The sequence below is a fragment of the Aspergillus fumigatus genome, chromosome 6 (genome assembly GCF_000002655.1).
Source record: "Aspergillus fumigatus Af293 chromosome 6, whole genome shotgun sequence".
NCBI lineage: Eukaryota > Fungi > Ascomycota > Eurotiomycetes > Eurotiales > Aspergillaceae > Aspergillus > Aspergillus fumigatus.
This window is the reverse complement of record NC_007199.1, coordinates 2,968,135-2,987,853: the sequence shown is the minus strand read 5'-3', so window position 1 is coordinate 2,987,853 and position 19,719 is coordinate 2,968,135. Positions and strand designations below refer to the sequence as shown.

Here is a 19,719-nt window from a genome sequence, read left to right as displayed (position 1 = left end):
GAAGACATTACATGTGTGCCAGATATGGAGATAAAAAGCCCGCAAGTGAGAGACGAGGTATCCTAGCCAACATGATAAAACGCCTAACCCAACTCGAAGAGATACTATCACTTACTCCCCCCATCCCGCGACCACCTCCTCAAGAACCCTCAGCCTCTCCCTCGCATCCCCGGCCTCATCCCTCCAGTACGCCAACATCTCCACCGCGCCCCGAACCGCCGCCTTCCAACCCACAGGCAGCATATCGCGCACACCCCCCGCCGCCCGACTCGCCGCAACCAGCAGGAGCGCACTCCGCGTACACGAGCGCAGCATGAGCCAGACGCCGTGGTGACGGTGGCGGAAGCCCTTGCGGTTCTTGTGGATGCGCTCGGCGGCCATGGCGAGGCCGCGGACGACAAACTCATCGGTGGCCGGGTTGCGCGGGGCTGCGTGTGCAATCGCTTCGAGCAGGTAGGGGAAGTAGATCCACTCGTAGCAGTCGAGGAGGTGGCCGCGCAAGACGAACTTGAGCACGTCGTCGTCCATTTCCGGGGTGGAGAGGGTGAGGACGGGTGGAAGGGAAGTCGTTCTTCGGCAGTGGTAAGTAAAGAGGAGGGCTGAGATGATAGCCAGAAGAGGAGGGGTTTCCTTACCAATCCGAGGCCTGGATTTCAAAATCCAGCGAGACCTCGCGCATTTTATGTGCATCTGGAAAGCGGCCGTGCCTCTGGTTCAGGAAGAAGTGTTGGACGATCCGCATGGTGAGCCGGCGCACGGCGGTTTCGGCGAGGTAGAAATACCACACGCGGGACTCGTCACGATTGAGTTGCTGCATGGGCACGGTGGGGAAGAATGTTGGATATGTGAACCCGAGCGGGTCGGGCTGGTTGAGGCCGAGCTCAAGCCGGAGCTCGCTGGACGGAGCGGGCGGGTCAGCTAGTCAACAAGGGATGGAGGGTCAATCGCAGGTGGAAGCACGGGCTCACAGTTCGGACTTGAGGCAGGCCCAATGGGTCGTCTCCAGGCAGCGAGTCTCGCTCTTGAGGCGAGCGCCAGCTGCATGCGGGCTGTTCCCCCCGTACGAGAAGAGCAGGGTCTCTGCCATGGCGGCGGCCTGCACGAAACACCGCCAGGCACGGAGTGGCTGAAATATGGCCATCAGGTACACACCAGAATAGAAGAAACATTGCGCCTCCAGCACCCCGTGCGTCCGGAGCACCGCTCCGAGTCGCATTTGCGCGGCCTCGAAGTATCGCTGGCCGAGGTGAAAGGTCGGCGACTGTCGCGCAGTCATCGAGCTGGCTTCGTGGTGCTCATGAAAGCTTTCGGAGATTGCGCCCAAGGCACATATGAGCAGCTGGGAGGGCGGTTCGGGTCAGTGAGTGTGCTGCTTCGGATGGGAAGGACAGTCCTACCACGAGGCACGAGGGTGCATCCCAGCCGATTCCATGGATACATGCCTGGTACAGGTAACCGGTAACTAAGGGACCGTCCAGGATGGGGTTGGCAATATGCACCTCCTCGAGAAAGGTGTGGAGCAACCGGGTGCAGGTCCTCAGGTCCAGGTCGAGGCGTTCGTGCCGGGGGTCAATGCTGGCGAGGAAAGGCTCCTGCGACAGGGTTGTTGGCGAGGACAGCAGGTCTGTGAGACTTGGGCCAGCGTCGTATTTCCCTTCAAACACGCTCCAGGAGAGGATCGTCTCGATAGTCAGTCGACTCAAGTCAGAACCGTGCGTCTGGTACACAGGGCTGCTGTTGAAGGTAGTCCACCCGCTGTCTCCCGCAGCTGAGGCGTGCCTAATTGTGTCCAGTGCATTGCTGTTTCGAAGGGCCGGCCCTGAGTCCTCGCTTTGTTTCTGTTGTCGTTGTCGTTGTTGTTGTTGCAGGAGTGATTCAATCTGGTCCAAGCGCTGGATAATCAATACGCTGGCCGGGTCGAACCTGCACCAACCCTTAGCGTTGGAAAGAAAAGCACCCACAGAGATCCTCAACTCGGGTAGCGTACACTGACATGTCGGTGGGGTCGTTGACCACGCACTTGGCGCCTATTTTTTCGCAAAACGAGCACGCCGGCTTCTTGTTGTCGCATTTCGTCCGACGAGCCCGACAGACCTGGCATGCTCTCACGGCCCTGCGACGGGGGTATGCCGCAGGTCCTCTGCTCGGCTGCTTGGTTGCCATGCCGGTGTCCACAGCGAGCAGAAACGGCAGCAGAGTCCACGAGTAAAGGGGGGAAGAGAAACCGACACTCCGCGTCTGACACAAAGGGGGGGGGAGGTCTTAAATCAATCAGAGTCCAGCGTGTGGGGTTAGTGGCGAATGACCCCATATACAACCCCGTAATCCATTTGGCTTTTACCGTGGCGCTAGACCAGACACGCCAAAGAGTCACCTCGCTAGCGGGACACGGGTCTGGCCGTGCTGACCATCTGGTAACTTGCGGGGAACGTTGTAAGGGGCTGGCCACAAGCAAGGATCCATGCAAGCTGTGCACCAAGCTGTGGGGTTTCGCGCGAGCTTCCGCTGTCATTGCCCATTGGACGGTTGTGCTTGTGGAGTGGAAACGGGAGGACTTGAGATACCGTTTCTCAGCCCATATCCTCGACGACGTTGCGCTCCGGCAGCATAAAACCCGCCGGTGTCTCTCATGTTTGGCTGCAGGTTCCACCCAACTCCTCCACCAGTGCATGAAACATGGCGATCGAAAAGTCTGCCGATCATTCCACCGTCGAGACTGTCCATGCCGACTCGGCTGATGTTGCAGCAGATCCCGGGGCCAAATCGGCTCTGGTGAGCGACAACGTGTTCGAGCATCAACAGACGGTCCGGCAGGTGATTTTCGGCCACCCAGTGTTGATCTGGTGGTCGTTCTTCTTCAGCGTCAGTGCCATCGGATGGTACGTCCAAGAAACCCAACAGTCGTTCGGCGATTCCTGTCTAATGCCGTGACTTCTAGGGGATTTGACGCCCAGGTCAATGGAGCCGTCCTCTCCATCCCGTCATTCCGACGCGACTTTGGTGAGCAGTATGACGGCGGCTTTGTCGTCCCGGCTCCCTGGTTGAGCGCGTTCAACTCGATCTCGTCCGTCGGCCAGTTCTTTGGCGGCTTTCTTTGCAGCACGATTGCGGACCGAGTCGGTCGAAGGCTGGCTCTCGCCGTCGGCGTGGTCATCACCTGTGGAGGCATCTTTGGAGAGCTCTTCTCGACAGCGCGAGCAGCATTCCTCATCAGCAAACTGATCCTGGGAGTGGGTCTGGGCTTTTACCTTACCATCGGGCCCTTGTACTCTTCCGAGGCGAGTTATGTCCAATACCACGATTTGAGAATCATGTCACTAACCAGGTCACAACAGGTTTCGCCCGTTGTGCTGCGCGGTATCACGACTGCCGGTGTGAATCTCGGGATAGTCATAGGCCAGCTGCTCTCCAACGCGGCCATTCGGGGCTTCGGGGAGCGAGGCGATAAATGGGCATACCGGGGCCCATTTGCGATTCAATTCTTCTTCGTCGGTATGTTCAGCGGCGTTTGTTAATGTAGGGACGCCTAGCTGATCCCAACCCTAGCCTTCCTAGCGATCGGACTTCCCTTCTCCATTGAGTCCCCCTGGTACCTCGTTCGCCGCAACAAGATCGACGAGGCGCGAACCGCTCTGCAGCGACTATACGGCGCCGACACGAATATTGAGACAAAGCTCGTGGCCATCCAGATGACCGTGGCCCAGGATCTCGCAGCCAAGGAGTCCAAGTGGTCCGACGCCGTCCGCGGCACCAACCGCGTGCGGACGCTGATCTCCGGCGGCGTGTTCGTGTGCCAGCACCTGGTCGGCATCATCTTCGTCCTCGGGTTCTCCTCGTACTTCTTCCAGCTCGCCGGTTTACCTACAGAGCGCTCATTTGATCTCGGCGTCGGCGTGACCGCCTGCGGCGTCGTGGGCACCATCATCTCCTGGACCATCGTCAACCGCCTGGGCCGCCGCATCATCTTCAACTCCGGCATGGCCATCCTCAGCACGATCAATCTGCTCATCGGCATCCTCGACGTCGTCCCCACCCGCGGCGCGAGCTGGACACAGGCCGCGCTGACCGTCGTCTGGGCCTTCTTCTACCAGGTCAGCATCGGCGCCGTGGCCTTTGTGCTGCTCGGGGAAACCTCGTCGCCGTCTCTACGAGCCAAGACAACCGCCGTGGCAACCGCAACGCAGGCCGTCTTCGGCATCGTCATGAACATTGTGATTCCGTACATGGTGAACCCGGACGAGGGCAATATGCAGGGCAAGGTCGGATTTGTCTTTGGCGGGCTCGGGGTGATCGCCACCGTGCTGTGCTACTTGTACATTCCAGACTTGAAGGGTCGCACTTTCGAGGAGATTGATCTCATGTTTGACAACCGGGTGCCGCCGCGCAAGATGGGCGGGTATGTGATCGAGCACTGATGCGGTGAGTGTATGTTGGATCGTTTGGCTGCCTGTGTCAATCTCTTATGCAGCTCTTGAGTCGGCCGCCATCCCAGTCTTTGTCCAAGTCTCGGACCGTAGCTATTGGTAATACTGGCAAATTATGTAGAAATAGTGGCCAGTTGTCAAATTCCTCATCTACGTCAAAGTGCCCTGTCAAGCCACGTATGTCGAGTACCGACAGAATAGTTGTTGTCTGTTTAGATTCGTGTCTAAGGACACTGAGCTTACAGCTGTAGTCCATCGTTTCTACGCTCCATGTACCCTAGGACGTGCGAGCAGGGCTGTCCCAATCAATGTCGATACGACGCTACCAGTCACTTCGGCGGACAAGCCGTTCGTCAGTAGAATATCTCGTAAACCCCTGGTTATTCGACAGGAGCTCAACGACTCAATCACACGAGGCGTACCCGCCAATCAGAGGAAAAGGCGATCTTCCGCGGCCTCATCTGATGTCGACGATTTCCGTGTAGGCTATTGGCTGTGGCTTGCATCCAGGACCTGGGATGATGACCGGGTCGGCTATTTCCAAACCTCGGCCGCTGCTCATTGTGAGACTGCCACCGTTGCAGTTCTCGCAGGGCACTGTGTAGCGGCTGCGAGGGCCCCATCGTGTACCCACAGGGCGACAATGTGTCCGATGTATTGCTCACCATGTCGGCTATATAAGGGTCAGAGGGAGCACCGTTACCGGTCCTTCCCATTCATTGCATCAGACCTCTTGGGGGTATCCCTACATCGAACAACCCGTGCGAACTCACCAAGGCAAAAGCGAAAAATGGGCTCCATCGATACGGTTGGTATGGGCCAGCGGGCCATTGACCAGATCATCTCCGAGCTGTCGTTGAATGAGAAGGTTGCCTTGCTCTCGGGTATCTTCATCCACCACCCATTGACCCTCTCACTACATCCCATCACAGCCAGATATAGCTAATGCATCTTCTTCCTGTTGGAAAAAGGAGTCGACGCCTGGCATACATTCGCAATCCCCCGCCTGGGAATCCCCTCAATCCGCACAACCGACGGCCCCAACGGCGCCCGCGGCACACGCTACTTCAACGGCGTTCCCTCTGCCTGTCTCCCCTGCGGGACCGCACTCGGCGCAACCTTCGACAGGGACCTGATTTTCTCCCTGGGCCAGCTCCTCGCTGCCGAGTGCAGAGCCAAAGGCGCACACGTCCTCCTCGGCCCGACCATCAATATCCAGCGGGGTCCCCTGGGCGGGCGCGGGTTCGAGTCGTTCTCCGAGGACCCGGTCCTCTCGGGGCTCGCGGCGGCGAGCTATTGCTCTGGTGTCCAGGATGGCGGGGTTGTGCCGACGCTGAAGCATCTGGTGTGCAATGACCAGGAGCATGAGCGTGTGGCGGTCAGTGCGCTGGTGACGCCGCGTGCACTGCGGGAGATTTACCTGCTGCCGTTCCAGCTTGCGATCCAGGGCGCGAGGCCGGGGGCTGTGATGACTTCGTATAACAAGGTTAACGGGCTGCATGCGAGCGAGAATCCGGGATTGATACGGGATATTCTGCGCGGGGAGTGGGGGTATGAGGGGGCTGTGATCAGTGACTGGTTTGTTCGCCTGTTTACCATGATGCTTTGACTCTACTCTCCCGTCAATTTACTAATAGAGGAACCTCTTCTCCAGGTTCGGCACCTACAGCGTAGCAGATGCCGTCAACGCCGGCCTCGATCTCGAAATGCCGGGCCCAACGCGCTTCCGCGGGCCGGCGCTCATGCACGCTTTGACCTCGAATAAAGTCTCCGAGAAGACGCTCAACGAACGGGTCCGCAAGGTTCTCGAGCTCGTGCAACTCGCCTCGCGAGCCGGAGTCCCCGAATACGCGCCCGAGCGAAAGCTAAACAGGCCCGAGGACCGCGCCCTGCTCCGTCGTGCTGCAGGCGAGTCCGTCGTGTTGCTGAAGAACGACAAGAATGACAGTACCAACAGTCCAATCCTCCCGCTCGATCGAGAGAAGACGACGCTTGTCATCGGGCCGAACGCAGATCTTGCGGCGTACTGTGGCGGCGGCTCGGCGTCGCTGCTGGCATATTACACCGTGACTCCCCGGCAGGGGATCGCGGATAAGTGCGGCGCCGAGCAAGTCGTCTTTTCGCAGGGCTGCTACGGGCACAAGGAGCTGCCGCTGCTCGGGGAGCATTTGAGGACGATCGAAACTGGGCAGCCCGGATATACGTTCCGGGTGTATACGGAGCCTCCGCCCGCGTCGGGGAGCTTCAAGGGCAGCGACAGCCGGACGCCCGTGGACGAGTTGCACATGACGAACAGTTCCGCGTTCCTGATGGATTACAGCCACCCGCAGATTTCGGGGGATACGTACTATGCCACGCTGGAGGGGACATTTGAGCCCCCGGAGAGCGGCGTGTATGAGTTTGGGCTGACGGTTGCCGGCACGGGGCTGCTGTACATCGACGGGGTGCTGGTTGTCGACAACAAGACGGTACAGCGCGCGGGCACGTCCTTTTTCGGGATCGGGACGGTGGAAGAACGCGGCGAGCGTTACCTCGAGGCGGGCAAGAAACATCATGTCTTTGTAGAGTTCGGCACGGCGCCGACGTCGAACCTGCAGCACCACCACGGCGTGGTCTCGTTTGGGCCGGGGGGCCTTCGGCTCGGTGGGTGCCGGAAGCTGGATACAGATACAGCGATCCAGCAGGCGGTGCAGTCAGCCGCGCAGGCGGACCAGGTCGTTGTCTGTGTGGGGTTGAGCGGCGACTGGGAGAGCGAGGGCTTTGACCGGCCGCACATGGACCTTCCGCCGGGGACGGACGAGCTCGTCAACGCGGTGCTAGCGGTCCAGCCCAACGCCGTGATTGTCGTGCAGAGTGGCACGCCTGTGACGATGCCGTGGGCGGACAAGGCCAAGGCGCTGCTGCAGGCTTGGTACGGGGGCAACGAGGCGGGCAATGGCATCGCGGATGTTTTGTTTGGCGACGTGAATCCGGTACGTATCTGTGCATCTCCCACCCTTACCTCCCTAGATTTGCTGACTGAAAACTCCCATGCACCCTATACAGTCCGCCAAACTCCCCCTGACCTTTCCCCGAGAACTCGCGCAGAACCCGTCCTATCTCAGCTACCGCTCCGAGCGCGGACGAGTCCTCTACAGCGAGGACATCTACGTGGGATATCGATACTACGACACGACCGGACAGCCGCCACTCTTCCGATTCGGCCACGGGCTTTCGTACTCAACCTTCCACCTGAGGGACCTCACCGTTCGAGAAACAGCCCCGTACGCAGCCAACATCAAAGAGTCCTCGCTCCGCGTGAGCGTGACTGTCTCCAACACCAGCGCACGTCCGGGCGCCGAGGTCGTGCTGGTATACGTGCGGCCACCAGCTGCGGCTTGCAGCGTGGGACGGCCGGTGCGCGAGCTCAAAGGGTACGAGAAGGTCATGCTGCAGCCGGGCGAAACCAGGGAGGTCTCGATCACGATTCCTCTTGGGCTCGCGACGAGTTTCTGGGACGAGGGGTGCGATGCATGGCTGAGTGAGAAGGGACTATATTTCGTCGAGGCTGTGGGGACTGGGGAGGGGAACACGTTGGTTGCGCCATTGACGGTGCAGGTCTCGAGGGTGTGGAATGGACTGTAATTTCCGATCCAACATGTGGCAATTCAGATCTTCTAGCAGAAACCGGCCTTTGCCGTCAGGTTGTGGTAGGATGTCATATGTCTGATCGTTGATTTCAAAGCAGACCCAGGTATTATCTAGTACTAGATAGTAGACTGGTCAGCTAAATCAGAACCCTAGTTCTCTCATAAGGATCAGCTGTTTATGGATAGTATACAGTGATTTAAGGAAGCTGGGCCTAGGTTGTTATAAGGTAATTCTACACCTGAATTTGCCTGCCGTTACTATTAGTTATGGATTATCCTGGCCTCTAGATAAGTTGGTCTCTGACTGAGAGGTACACACAACTAATGTACTGCCTCTTACTGATAATACTTAACATGCAGGACCACTTGATGCTTCTACCTCTGGTATGGATGCTAAAATCCAGGCAGAACCGCTGAACAGCTTCTTCTCTGTCTACTCTACCTCATTACAAGTCAAATAGATCAGTGGTTCCTGCGCATCTTCCTGAAGTGACAAATTCTAATCTGTATTGTTGCAGGGGGTGTCGAGTTCTGGATACATATGTATAAGCCATGCCCAATGAACAAATGGATAGGTGCATCTAATATGCATAACCAAGTATGTAGGATCAGTAGCTTACTTGACGCATTTATTACCTAACTATCTGTGAGCTGTCAGAGGGACTATTAGTTATAAACTCTAAAGAATCTCAGAAAATTAGTTCAAGTGCACTTGATTGTAAGATGGCAATTAATTGAACAATATTGATGGTATTAGTGAGCCTTCTGAGCCTGTTTGCCTCAGTCTTCTACTACTATATTACTGTTGCTCCAAGCTGCTATAATTCTAACAGTAACAACAACACACCACACCTGCTAGAAGCTGATATATTGGGAACTATTGCTGTGCAAAAGAATATGCTCATATGTTTACTTGCCAATACCATACATATTACGTTCTGACTGAGCTAGGATTACGAGTGTAGTGGTGAGAATGCAAGCCAGATCATGTATACTAGCTTAGGGCATTGAATTGCATTCATTGCTTCCATTGGTTCATAACAGGACGAATAATGAGTGACAGTTACAAAAAGCAGGTCCTCCTCCATTCTTCCACGGTCAACCAACATCCGAACGAAAGGTGTAGCCTCGATGGGAAAGCCAGCGATCCATTGCCGCTGTTCCATTCATCAACTCCAACTGCAGAAAGAACTGCATGTCATCCACTGAATCCTTGACCAACGTACTGAGCGCAAGAACTCACCAGGAAGTGGGTGAATCATCCAATGGTGATGTTACCACCGGAACCAGCAGTCGCTTGGCCCGACTTGGCTATGCCCCAGTTGCGTCCCCGCGCCCAACTGCGTGAGCTTTTGACATCCGCATCGCCTCCCTTGCTCGAAATATCACCGGCCTCGACCTTGCTGTATGTACCCTTTGTCGCAAACTCAATTTCACTTCCGTTTCCACCACTTGCGTTGCCTTTGTCGTCCCCGGCATTGCGAACGGCTGAGCCAAGTCTGGCGGCTTGATATCCGGTAGCCCGTCCGCCATCGCCTGTAACTTTTCCGACCTTCAGGGAAGACATGGCTCAAGAAGGGGTATAATAGAATACTTCAATGGTATGGGTCTTTTAGGAAAGTAATTCTCTGACGTTGTAGATTGTATGTGACGAACTTAAGAAGAGCAGCCCATCGCTATGGAATATGAGACTTATATACCCAGAATCCTGATAAGATGGAGCCTTAACTGCCTGAATGTCAAGCACAGGTTTTATCACTACAGTCGTATGCATTTTCACGGAGGTGCTGTTATCAAATGGGTTCAGCCAAACATTGCACTGCACATCCTTGCCTTAGCAAAAGACCACCGAATACAACAAATTTTGTAATCATTCAAACTTTGTCTAACATCAGCTGGTCATCAGCCCTTTTTCTAAAGCAGCTACCGTGCCCCAAGGATGAGTAGGAATGATAACTTTATCCGTTCATCAATTCTGCTTTGAACTTCATGCATTCCCCTCATCACTGGAGAAACGGGGCATATATTGCAGCGAGTCATACTATAGTTAACTACAAGGGCCATATTATAACCAATAGAGTCAGCCAGATTTGCCCTAAAAGCAGTGAGGGGTGAAGCAGTAAATGGAAGCTGTTTTTAGTACTAAGATACAATGCAAAGATCATCTCTTAATTTCCCTTTGTGGATTTACATCAACCGCGGCTTCCTCGCCCCAGTCCTAATCACAATACCAATCAGTACGCTGTACAGTGTCAACTGCCTAGGACAGAGTAGTTCATGAAACAAATGAACGCCACCAAGGTGTATGTTTGATTATTAATGTAACCCTGTCATGCAGTCAGTTAGTATCCACAAACTTCAATCCATGGCAAGCTAAACATCATGCGCTAGGTATGCTTCAGTTGCAACTTGGTCGGAGAGAATGAATAAAATCGTTTGGATGAAGTGGTTATGGCAGCCTTTGTCTTTGCAAATGAGCTGTCCTTGCCGATCTGATTCCCTCCTGCCACCACTTATTCCTGAGAATATCGACTCTTTACAATGTCTTGGAGGCCCTCCGATGAGAGTTCCAAGGGGAACTATGGCGTCCAAGGCTCAATGAGAGGATCTATGAAGAACCCCTGGAGCTGGGACAACACTGCCATGGTTTACGGCGGAAAGAAGAACCAGTTCACCTGGAACAATAACTGTGGAAATACCACCGCGCAGAATTGCGGCAACACAGTCTCCACAAATTGCGGTGACACGTCAACCTACAATAATACGAAGACCATCCAGACTGGGGATATCTCCAGCAATGGTGGAAACGCAAGCAACGCGTCAGGAACTGCTTCTGGTGGCTCCGGCGGCCGCATCATCATTGATGGACACGACTAGTCATCACGACTCCTGTCCATGTAAGTTCGTCCTGAGCTAGTAAGAGCAGGTTGTTGCCATCTAACAGGAGCAACAGGCTTCTGAAATCAGGCTCCTATTTCATAAAATTCTGCCAGGAATCAATGCTGGATTGGGAGGAACAATCCGTCATTCAGAATTTCGATCCGATGTGCAACTGGCGCATGCTCTAGTCAGAACTGAATACCGAGGATGAGACAAGGACAGTGATAAATATATTCAATGGCAGAATCTAAGATACCTTGCTCTGCACCTGAAATCGGTTTGCCCACAGATCACCGAGATCCAGCAGACTATCAACTGCTACCCGTGGATATTGGCTAGCTTCGTACTTCTGTAACGTTCCATCAGCAATCGATGTTCTACTCCAGGAGGCAACGCTTGTATAGTACGACTACTACATAGGGTATCTGCATACGCAGAATCTTTTGGCGATAGAGTTGCGGAATCTGGACTCCCGATCAAATAATACCTCGAAAGTCTTACATTATGATATGGTTGTAGGTTTTGTAATCAACACATCAGGGTCACCAAGCTCTCAATGTCTGCAAGGTGTCTGTTGTCGTTTATTGCTTTCCCCCCCATTTGGTTAGGGACCTCAGTCGAGGCGAATCCCAGGTGTTGATAGGTCGGCGAACTGTTTGCTCAAAGCCTCAAAGTCTGCTGGAGAGCACAGATGCACCCCTCCAGAAAAGTTATACATGGGGCGCGCATCATCAGATCGTCCTCGACCAACACTGTGCGGAGCTGTTCCCGGGCCGTGGAGCATTGCTAAACACTACTTTCTGCGCAGTCTCTGAGATGAGTACGAATACAACACTCGCAGCGCCCCTGTGCGGCCATAGGGAATGATAACCATATAGACTCGACAGATATCACATTCATCAATTGAGTGGGTCGGGAGGAAGCAAAGGAACTGTCTAAATGTGACATGTCCTGGCACACTAATGGAAGAAGCTACGGGTCGCTCTTCTCCGTGAGGGGACAATAGAAGTGCCAAGGCATGGCGAAAAGCTGATTCTCATGTTAACATTACCCGAGGGAGTGCCCATGGGCAAGATGTTGTGGGAATGGTGACCTTAACTTCTAGTGCGTCAGTGTGGGTGTCTGGGAGGGCAATGATATGCGTAGATGGAGCTGAAGCAGGTCACTCAATGAAAAGATATTTCAGCCTGCATACTGAGTATCTGATGTTAATAATATATACACAGTCTCTTCTAGTGCAACCTAGTATACAAATGATCATTCCTTACTTTGCCTAAACCACAGGTGTCACTACTCAACTTGTCGCCGTATATATGCAGCTTATTTCTTTTCTTTGTGCTCCAAAGTACACTTCTCCCATTCTACTGCAAGTGAGTGACTGGTATTATCCAATCCTAATACTGCAGAGGCAATTGCAGCATATCTTTCCTAACAGAACTGAAGTTAGATGTGCAGATGCATTCTTGGGCATGTCCATCATCAGTACTCAGTTAGCCTCCATGATATTACTCCTCCAGCTGCACAGCACAGTCCATTGATATCACTTGAAAGTTTACTGGGGGGTCTATAGACAATTTCCTGTCACGCACCTTGGATTTCTCCGCTATCAGCACTCAGCTTGCCTCCTTGACAACCCCCCCCCCATTCAGCTTTGCATGCAGACCAATTGGGTCCTGCATATCTATATTTTCTTTTGAGTGAACAACCCCTCCCCCTCCCCTCCCAAAGCAGTAGGTTGTAAGGGACTCCTGCAGGCAATAATCAAAGACGAACGCTGGGTATATGAAACGAATTGTTGTCAAGAAATGTAGGTACTCTACTCAGCCATAATGTACTGAAACCGATTGTATCAGACCGTGTACATCCGCCCCAGGATCATCTGCATCATCCTCTCCGTCTCATTTCCTGTCTGTGGATATGAATCCTCTCGACATTACTCATCGTATTTGCAAAGGAAAAGTCAAGAGGGGCCGACGCTGTGCACGACGTCTACGCCCGTCCGTGCTATATTGCTGGCAGCACAAGGTCCAGCCAGGCTGCCTGGCACATGAGACCAACATAGGTGCCGAAGCAAGAACATCAGATCCAGAACTACAATGCGTCCTGTCCAACAGATATTCACCTGCCTCGAGGGGTCCTTCAGAATCTCCGCAGTTGACAGCGCCCGATTTCCAAGGTCATGGTGACAGAGATGGCAGTGGGACGATCACGGTTAACCAAGACTGTGGGAACACTTCGAATCAGAACTGCGGAAATACCACGACAACAAACAATAGCGCCAGCCAAATCATTAATCTGACAGCGTCGATAGTAAGTATTCTGTTGAAGAGTGAACTAGCATATTGTCTCACGGGGCAAACCTCGATGTATTGTAGGCCCCGCAAACAGCCCCCCAATACCACGCCTACATCAATACCTTCATCACAAACAGCTTCCCGATGTTCTTCGGGCCCCATGATCCATTTGTCCAGACGCTGGCGGAAAAGGCTGTCGTGGAGGTGAAGCGGGTATCAACTGAGTTTGGCCTGCCTTGTGAACGTGCTTCGGGAATCGTGAAACTTGCACTCTATGACTTTGTCATTTTATGTGGTAGGCCTCCCATGTCTTACTCAGTCCTGATTTGGTACTAACACCGGTGTGGCATTCTAGATAATAGCTTTTCGATGCGCAATCATAAGGAGGTGCTGGAAAATACGCTCCTGAAACTGGCCAGGCTCTCCACTCTTCTTGCCCCAGGGGGAATATCAATCCGATTCCCCAATCATTGGTGGGGTTACAACGGCGACTCTGACAATCTATTAACTGCCGAAGCAGTTAGAAGGCAGTTTGCCGAAGTCAGCTTCTACGGCCGGTCAAAACTGGGCACGACCCTAAGGAAGAAAATCGTGCAGCCTATGATAAGAAAGGCTGAAGAGCGCACGCTTAAAAGGCCCGTGATTACCATGATCATCACGGATGGGGAGGTAAGACTGCCAGGCTAACTCACACATGACGGACACTGATCCGGATGACATCCTTGGTATTCATAGCCATACGGCGAGAGACGCGAAACACTAAGGGACACCATCCAATCCTGCAAGCAATCCGTGGCTCTTCAGTCGTACGGGAAAGCTGCCGCAGTCTTCGTTGTCTCTCGGATTGGGAATAGTACGAAAGCAGACCAGTTCATCGCAGAGCTCCAGAGCGACAAAAGCATAGCGAACATGACCTATTGCTCTAGAGAGGCTCTGGATGAACAACAAGAGGTGTTTAAACAATGTGGGGATAACAATAGGTACACAGGCTGGGTAGGTTCTTCTGGAACTGCATTATTACGAGCACAAGGAGCTGACATATACCCATTCCAGTTGATCGAGCTTTTTCTAACTGCCTTGGAGCGATAGCTGTTCACAGCAAAAGCCCCGTAAAGTTCAAGCCCACCAGCTTCGAAGCACCACACATGAGAATAAATGCATGTTTTGTAAATCCTGCTCCCTGATATTTGTTCTCCCTATTATATTTCTGAATCTTACCGTAAATGAGAGCTAAGCATCCGGGCACCCGTACTTTGAAACCGTTCGGATCGGAGGGGAACCGGTAGCTCAATGACTACCTGCCCATTAGCCACTTGCAATTGCAATCATGTATATCTGGCAAATGATGCAAGCCTTTACTGTGAGTCTCTTTTCTGATATATGTACTTAAGACAACGAAGCACATTGCTAGCAAGCAAGTCGAGTGGTTCAAGCATCACATGGTGACTGGTGAGTCTAGAACCAGAATCCCAGTCTTAATCAGAACACTGATATCAGCATCAAAGTCCACTATACTTGTATGCCTTCTTCATGGCCTGTCTTGCGCTGATCCTTTTTGCTGGCCAGATTTTCAGGGTGATCTTGTGGTCGGCCATGTTCGCACAGTATTGGAGGACTCTCTTGACATAGGTCTAGGCGGGCACGAGAGGACGATGTTCTCCACTGCCGAATTTCAAGACGCCCTGAAGAGCTGGCCTGACCCTCGGGGATTACTGGTGTTGTTGTCAAGGCCTTGTATTCAGTAACAGGACCGTAGGATTTGGCGGCCGAGCAGAGCGAGGGTATCTTGATAGCAGCACATCGTTCAGGTGTATCCTTGCACAACAATGTCGAAAAATGCAAGGAAAGGCAGAGTGCATGAACCATTTGTCTACTCATGTCCTAAATGGTGGGTGCATCCAGAAAGGACGGACAATCTTGACGGGATGATGAAAGCAAACTTCTGTTCGTGTACTAGGCAACCGGTTGAGCTGCACTACTGCACAGTCACGTTGTAGACGCATAATTTTATATGTGGGTGGTTTAAGAGAGACCCTTCGGAGCCATGGATCACAAATACTCGAAGCTGTAATTGTAATGGTCCTGACCAAACAGCAATTACAAGGAAGACTAATCGGCTCATGCATAGCATTGCCGATGCCTTTCAAGTCTGCGCCCTGTCCGGCGAACAGCAAGCCCTAGGCCTGGATTCTCATTGCTCCAATTGAAGATTACCGAGAGTGTGCTAAGCAAGGATGTCTAAGGGTGATACGGTAAACTCCTGGTATGCTAGGAAATACGCGCCAGCGTGGGAGGCAGCCTCGTCCTTAGGCCGTACTAGTGATGCGAGTATGCTGCGCCGCAGAATCAATCCTTTCGATGGGGCTGATAAAATGCGACTACTATCCCAGGACCCAGGCGATCTCAATTTTCTTTTCTTGTCTACAACACTTTTCCACCCTTTCCAGGCAATTCATATGTCTCATGCGATGGAGGATGACGCTTTGCATCAGCTACAACAAGAACAGTCCAAGCTCTTGGATAAGATCGATGAACTGCGCACCATTGGCGTCGGCGGCCTCGTGGAACTGCCTCAGCTGATTGTTTGCGGCAACCAGTCAAGCGGGAAAAGCTCTGTCCTCGAAGCCATTTCTCGCGTCCGGTTTCCGGCGAAAAGTAATGTCTGTACACGGTTCGCCACTGAGGTGATCCTGCGACGGAATGCGGCCTTCTCGAAAATCAAGGTGTCTATTGAACCTGGTCCTTCTCGCACAGACGAGGACGAGCGACGGCGACTGCGGAGTTTTACTTATGAGGACTTCTCGAATGGCGATGACCTGCCCCCCTTGATCGAGAAGGCAAAGGTGCACATGGGAATCACAGAGTCGGTGAACACGGGCTTCAGTGATGACGTGCTCAAGGTCGAGATTTCAGGACCGGACAAACCGGAGCTGACTCTTGTTGATTTGCCCGGCCTGTATTACTCTACTAGCCAGGAGCAGGACTTACAGGGGATTCTGATAGTCCGCAAGCTGACGGAGAGATACATGAGCAATCCAAGGAGCATCATTCTCGCTGTGATCAGCGCCAAAACCGATTACCATCTTCAGGAGGTCTTGAACATTGCGGAACAATTTGATCCAAAGCGCGAGCGCACGCTTGGAATCATTACTCAACCCGATATTCTGGAGGCGAATTCTGAAGAGGAAGATACTTATCTGCACTTTGTCAAGAATGAAAAGATTCCCCTGGAGCTGGGATGGCATGTCTTGCGCAATCGGTCGTTTGAGACCAGGGATATCTCAGACGACGCCCGCGACGAGATGGAGAAGGCGTTCTTCAACCAGGGACGATGGGCATCGCTCTCCCGGGAATGCGTCGGCATCGAAAGCCTACGCCGCCGCCTTAGCGGTGTACTGCTCAGGCTCATCCGTCGGAATCTTCCAGGGCTAATCACAGAGATCCAAGACAAGGTGTCTGATCGACAGCAGCGTCTTTCGAAACTCGGGCCTGGTCGGTCCACCCTTCAGCAACAGAGAGGCTACCTACTCGGCATTAGCAGTAAGTTCGAGCGCATTACGATGCAAGCTTTGAATGGCATGTATGCGGATGACTTTTTCGGCGGGTTGGATGGTACGAGCAGTACCGAAGACTTCCGGCGACTGAGGGCTGTCATTCGGCAGCTGAATGAATACTTCGCCGACGCAATGGCCATTCGAGGCTGCCGGAGGAAGATTGTCGATGTTCACCCGCTTTTCGGCAAGAATCACCACAAGCTTGCTGCTGGGAATCCTTACACAGACATCTGGGAACCAGAATATGTAGAGCGCAGCTCTCTCGAAGCAGAGGTCAGCAAGCAAGCACGGAACAACAGGGGCATCGAGCTGCCAGGAAATGCAAACCAACTGCTTGTAGGAAGCCTCTTTCGCGATCAGTCCAAACCATGGGAAGGCCTCGCAAAGGAACATTTAATGAAGGCTTGGGAGTCGGCGAGATACTTTACATGGCTCGTTCTACAGCACATTACTGACGACCATACCTCCTCCTTACTAATTGGCTCCATAATCGACCCTGAATTGGAACGGTTGAAGCAATCTTTGCTTGAAAAGCTTGACGAGCTGACCGCATACGCGAAGCGAGGTCACCCATTGCCTCTGGGCAAAAGCTTTCTCTCCCAGGTTCAAAAGGCCAGAAGCAACCGCCAGCTAGAGTCACTCAGATCGAAGCTTCTATTCGCTGGATCCGAAGGAAATGAGGGAGAGTTATATACAATGAAAGACATCGAGCAAGCGACATCGGCGATGGAAACCTCTCGCGATGAATTTGCAGCTGCCGAGATCATCGACCAAATGCAAGCGTATTATGAGGTGAGAAAGTTCTTCCTTGTACTCAGCTACGACACGATTACCCCTAACAAAATGTCCAGACTGCAATCGTGACTTTTGTCGACAATGTCGCAATTCTAGGCATCGAAAACTGTCTTCTTGACCCGTTGCAACGTATATTTACCAGCCAGGTCGTCAATAACATGGATGATGGCCAAGTCCGAGAACTGTCCATGGAACCGCCTTATATACATGCAGAACGAGAGCGGTTAGCTTGGGAGCTCGACAAATTGCAAGCTGGCCTCCGGGCTCTCCGAGTCTTCACCCCCCAGAAGCCATCATTCAGCAGTTTACCCCCACTCAGTGAGTTCCAGTGTCCTGGTATGAAGAATTAAAGAATAACCCGGACTCCTCTGTAGTAAAAAAGCCGGCTCCAGGTCTATCAAACGGTCTCAATCCTTCTGAAAATAGCCCTCCAGCACCCACAATGCCGTCATACCATGGAAAGCCCTTCGCTGGAAAGGAATGGAGTGAGCTCCTTTCATCTCCTGGGCGTAGGTCTATGTGCTTTTCCCCTCAACATGACGTCGCTAATTTGGGCGATAGCTGCGAAGGATAACAGAAAATATGCAAAATCGAAATCACCTAAACCTTCCTCTGTACCTGAGTCGGCTGGGACTTCGTCCGCACCTTTCGGGAATCTATTCGGTCCAGGTCTCCCTGAACATAAAGTTGCTCCTGTGGTCTTTGGTGCAGGCGAATTCGAACACAAGCGTTTTTGCATGGACGTTAGCACTAACCCGCGCGAAGAAAAGCATGATTCTGGGGCCTCTGGCACAAGCATATCTGAAAACAAGTCTGTTTTTGGGGGACATCGTACCAAGGTATAACCCGATCACCGGCGGCAAACCTATAATAGTGAGTATGCCCAGGGCGAGGGATCAGGACCGGTGAAAATGATATTTTCCTGTTATGCGAGAACTGTTGTATCCATAGACTATTTGGGATTCCAACCCGGATAATCATGTCTGCATATGAAGTATTGAGGCTTGCCTTGGCTCATAGCAAGGCTTTGCTGAAAAGGGCTCCTTGGCGTGAGACTAGATGAGGAATAAGCTGACCGGGACAAAGTTCTAAAAGACCTACGGCTATGGCTACACCACAAACTCTCAGTACATAACAGTTAATTAGTGCACGCAATCTAGAGCGCTATCAACAGTTGGCGGGCCGAACCGAAGGCCCACAGGCCCACTTCCCTTGGCATAAGGCCGCATCTTCACCAGATCCTGGTCGCTTTCCCCGGCTTGGGGAAGTAATGCACGACTTTCTTGCCTGCATTGTACTTCGATTTGAAGAGCTGGTCTGATTCAAGAGATTGAAGAGTCTACCTGACAAGTGTTCTCTGCTTAACAATAAGACCAAAGCATTCAATCTCTTTCTTGACTCGACGGCAGTCAAGTAATTGAGAAGCATTTAATCGCCAGTCTTCATTGCCTTGAATGGCCTCCGTCTCTTACCCAATCCAGGTACTGCTCAAACGTCCCTCGTGACGTTAAAGAGACATACAACAGTCTTAAACGTGGTGAAGCTGTCATAGTCCCAACGGATGTCGGCTACGCCCCTTGACCAGCTCACAGGCGTGATCCAGCGGATTTTCTCACCTAAAGATCGTTGGGAGAGTCACAACATCGACATCATCGGGGCATACAAACAGCAGGGAGAGATCTATGCCGTCGATAGTCAGTTCAAATAACCTCTGCATTTGCATTATATGCGAGACCAAACCTAAGTTACCACCATTATAAAGCCCAAGCTGAGACATATGAAAAGTTCAAATACAAATCAACATGCTGACCCCAGCAACAGCCTGAGGCGGGCCATATTTCGTAAGAAAGTTGCTTCTAAGATCGGAAAACTTGAACGCGTTTCCTCACTATCCACTGCTCGCGTGTCATCGTTCCTAACCTCCACTCTCTGAACCTAAGGTAGACAGTTCAATCATAATAACACTTATGAGCAGGAATGCAACCATCTCTTCAGTCCAAGTTTGGGCGAGTCCATTCCCAGTTAGAACTGACCACTGCGAGTTTAGTCTCAGTAAATCTTAGAATTCTGAACCAAACCTAACCTGTTCTGATGTAGTTAGAGTGTACTTATGAATCTGCCACTAGGCCCAGATAGATAGCCA

At 52.5% G+C, this 19,719-nt stretch overlaps 5 protein-coding genes across 5 annotated transcripts; 3 read left to right on the top strand and 2 right to left on the bottom strand.

The window, feature by feature from the left end:
* Window positions 1-62: 62 nt before the first annotated feature.
* AFUA_6G11930 (transcription factor domain-containing protein) lies at window positions 63-2,671 on the bottom strand (the record flags this gene model as incomplete). The annotated part of the gene is made up of 5 exons (XM_745980.2): window positions 63-690; window positions 734-896; window positions 969-1,339; window positions 1,398-1,838; window positions 1,988-2,671. The coding sequence occupies 5 exons, from the start codon at window positions 2,669-2,671 to the stop codon at window positions 112-114; spliced, it is 2,238 nt and encodes a 745-aa protein (XP_751073.1). The 3' UTR covers window positions 63-111.
* A 5-nt stretch (window positions 2,672-2,676) lies between these two features.
* On the top strand, window positions 2,677-4,444 carry AFUA_6G11920 (uncharacterized protein; the record flags this gene model as incomplete). The annotated part of the gene is made up of 4 exons (XM_077805092.1): window positions 2,677-2,879; window positions 2,939-3,278; window positions 3,336-3,492; window positions 3,547-4,444. 4 exons carry the CDS (start codon window positions 2,677-2,679, stop codon window positions 4,413-4,415), a joined length of 1,569 nt encoding a protein of 522 aa, XP_077661223.1. The 3' UTR covers window positions 4,416-4,444.
* Window positions 4,445-5,214: 770 nt separating this feature from the next.
* On the top strand, window positions 5,215-8,048 carry exg19 (glycoside hydrolase family 3 protein; the record flags this gene model as incomplete). Its single annotated transcript, XM_745978.1, has 4 exons — window positions 5,215-5,308; window positions 5,396-5,975; window positions 6,079-7,396; window positions 7,470-8,048. 4 exons carry the CDS (start codon window positions 5,215-5,217, stop codon window positions 8,046-8,048), a joined length of 2,571 nt encoding a protein of 856 aa, XP_751071.1.
* A 1,263-nt stretch (window positions 8,049-9,311) lies between these two features.
* AFUA_6G11900 (uncharacterized protein) lies at window positions 9,312-9,620 on the bottom strand (the record flags this gene model as incomplete). Its single annotated transcript, XM_745977.1, has 1 exon — window positions 9,312-9,620. The coding sequence occupies one exon, from the start codon at window positions 9,618-9,620 to the stop codon at window positions 9,312-9,314; it is 309 nt and encodes a 102-aa protein (XP_751070.1).
* Window positions 9,621-15,461: 5,841 nt separating this feature from the next.
* AFUA_6G11890 (uncharacterized protein) lies at window positions 15,462-19,547 on the top strand (the record flags this gene model as incomplete). Its single annotated transcript, XM_077805091.1, has 4 exons — window positions 15,462-17,573; window positions 17,633-17,894; window positions 17,951-18,085; window positions 18,138-19,547. 4 exons carry the CDS (start codon window positions 15,462-15,464, stop codon window positions 18,419-18,421), a joined length of 2,793 nt encoding a protein of 930 aa, XP_077661222.1. The 3' UTR covers window positions 18,422-19,547.
* Between the last annotated feature and the right edge of the window lie 172 nt (window positions 19,548-19,719).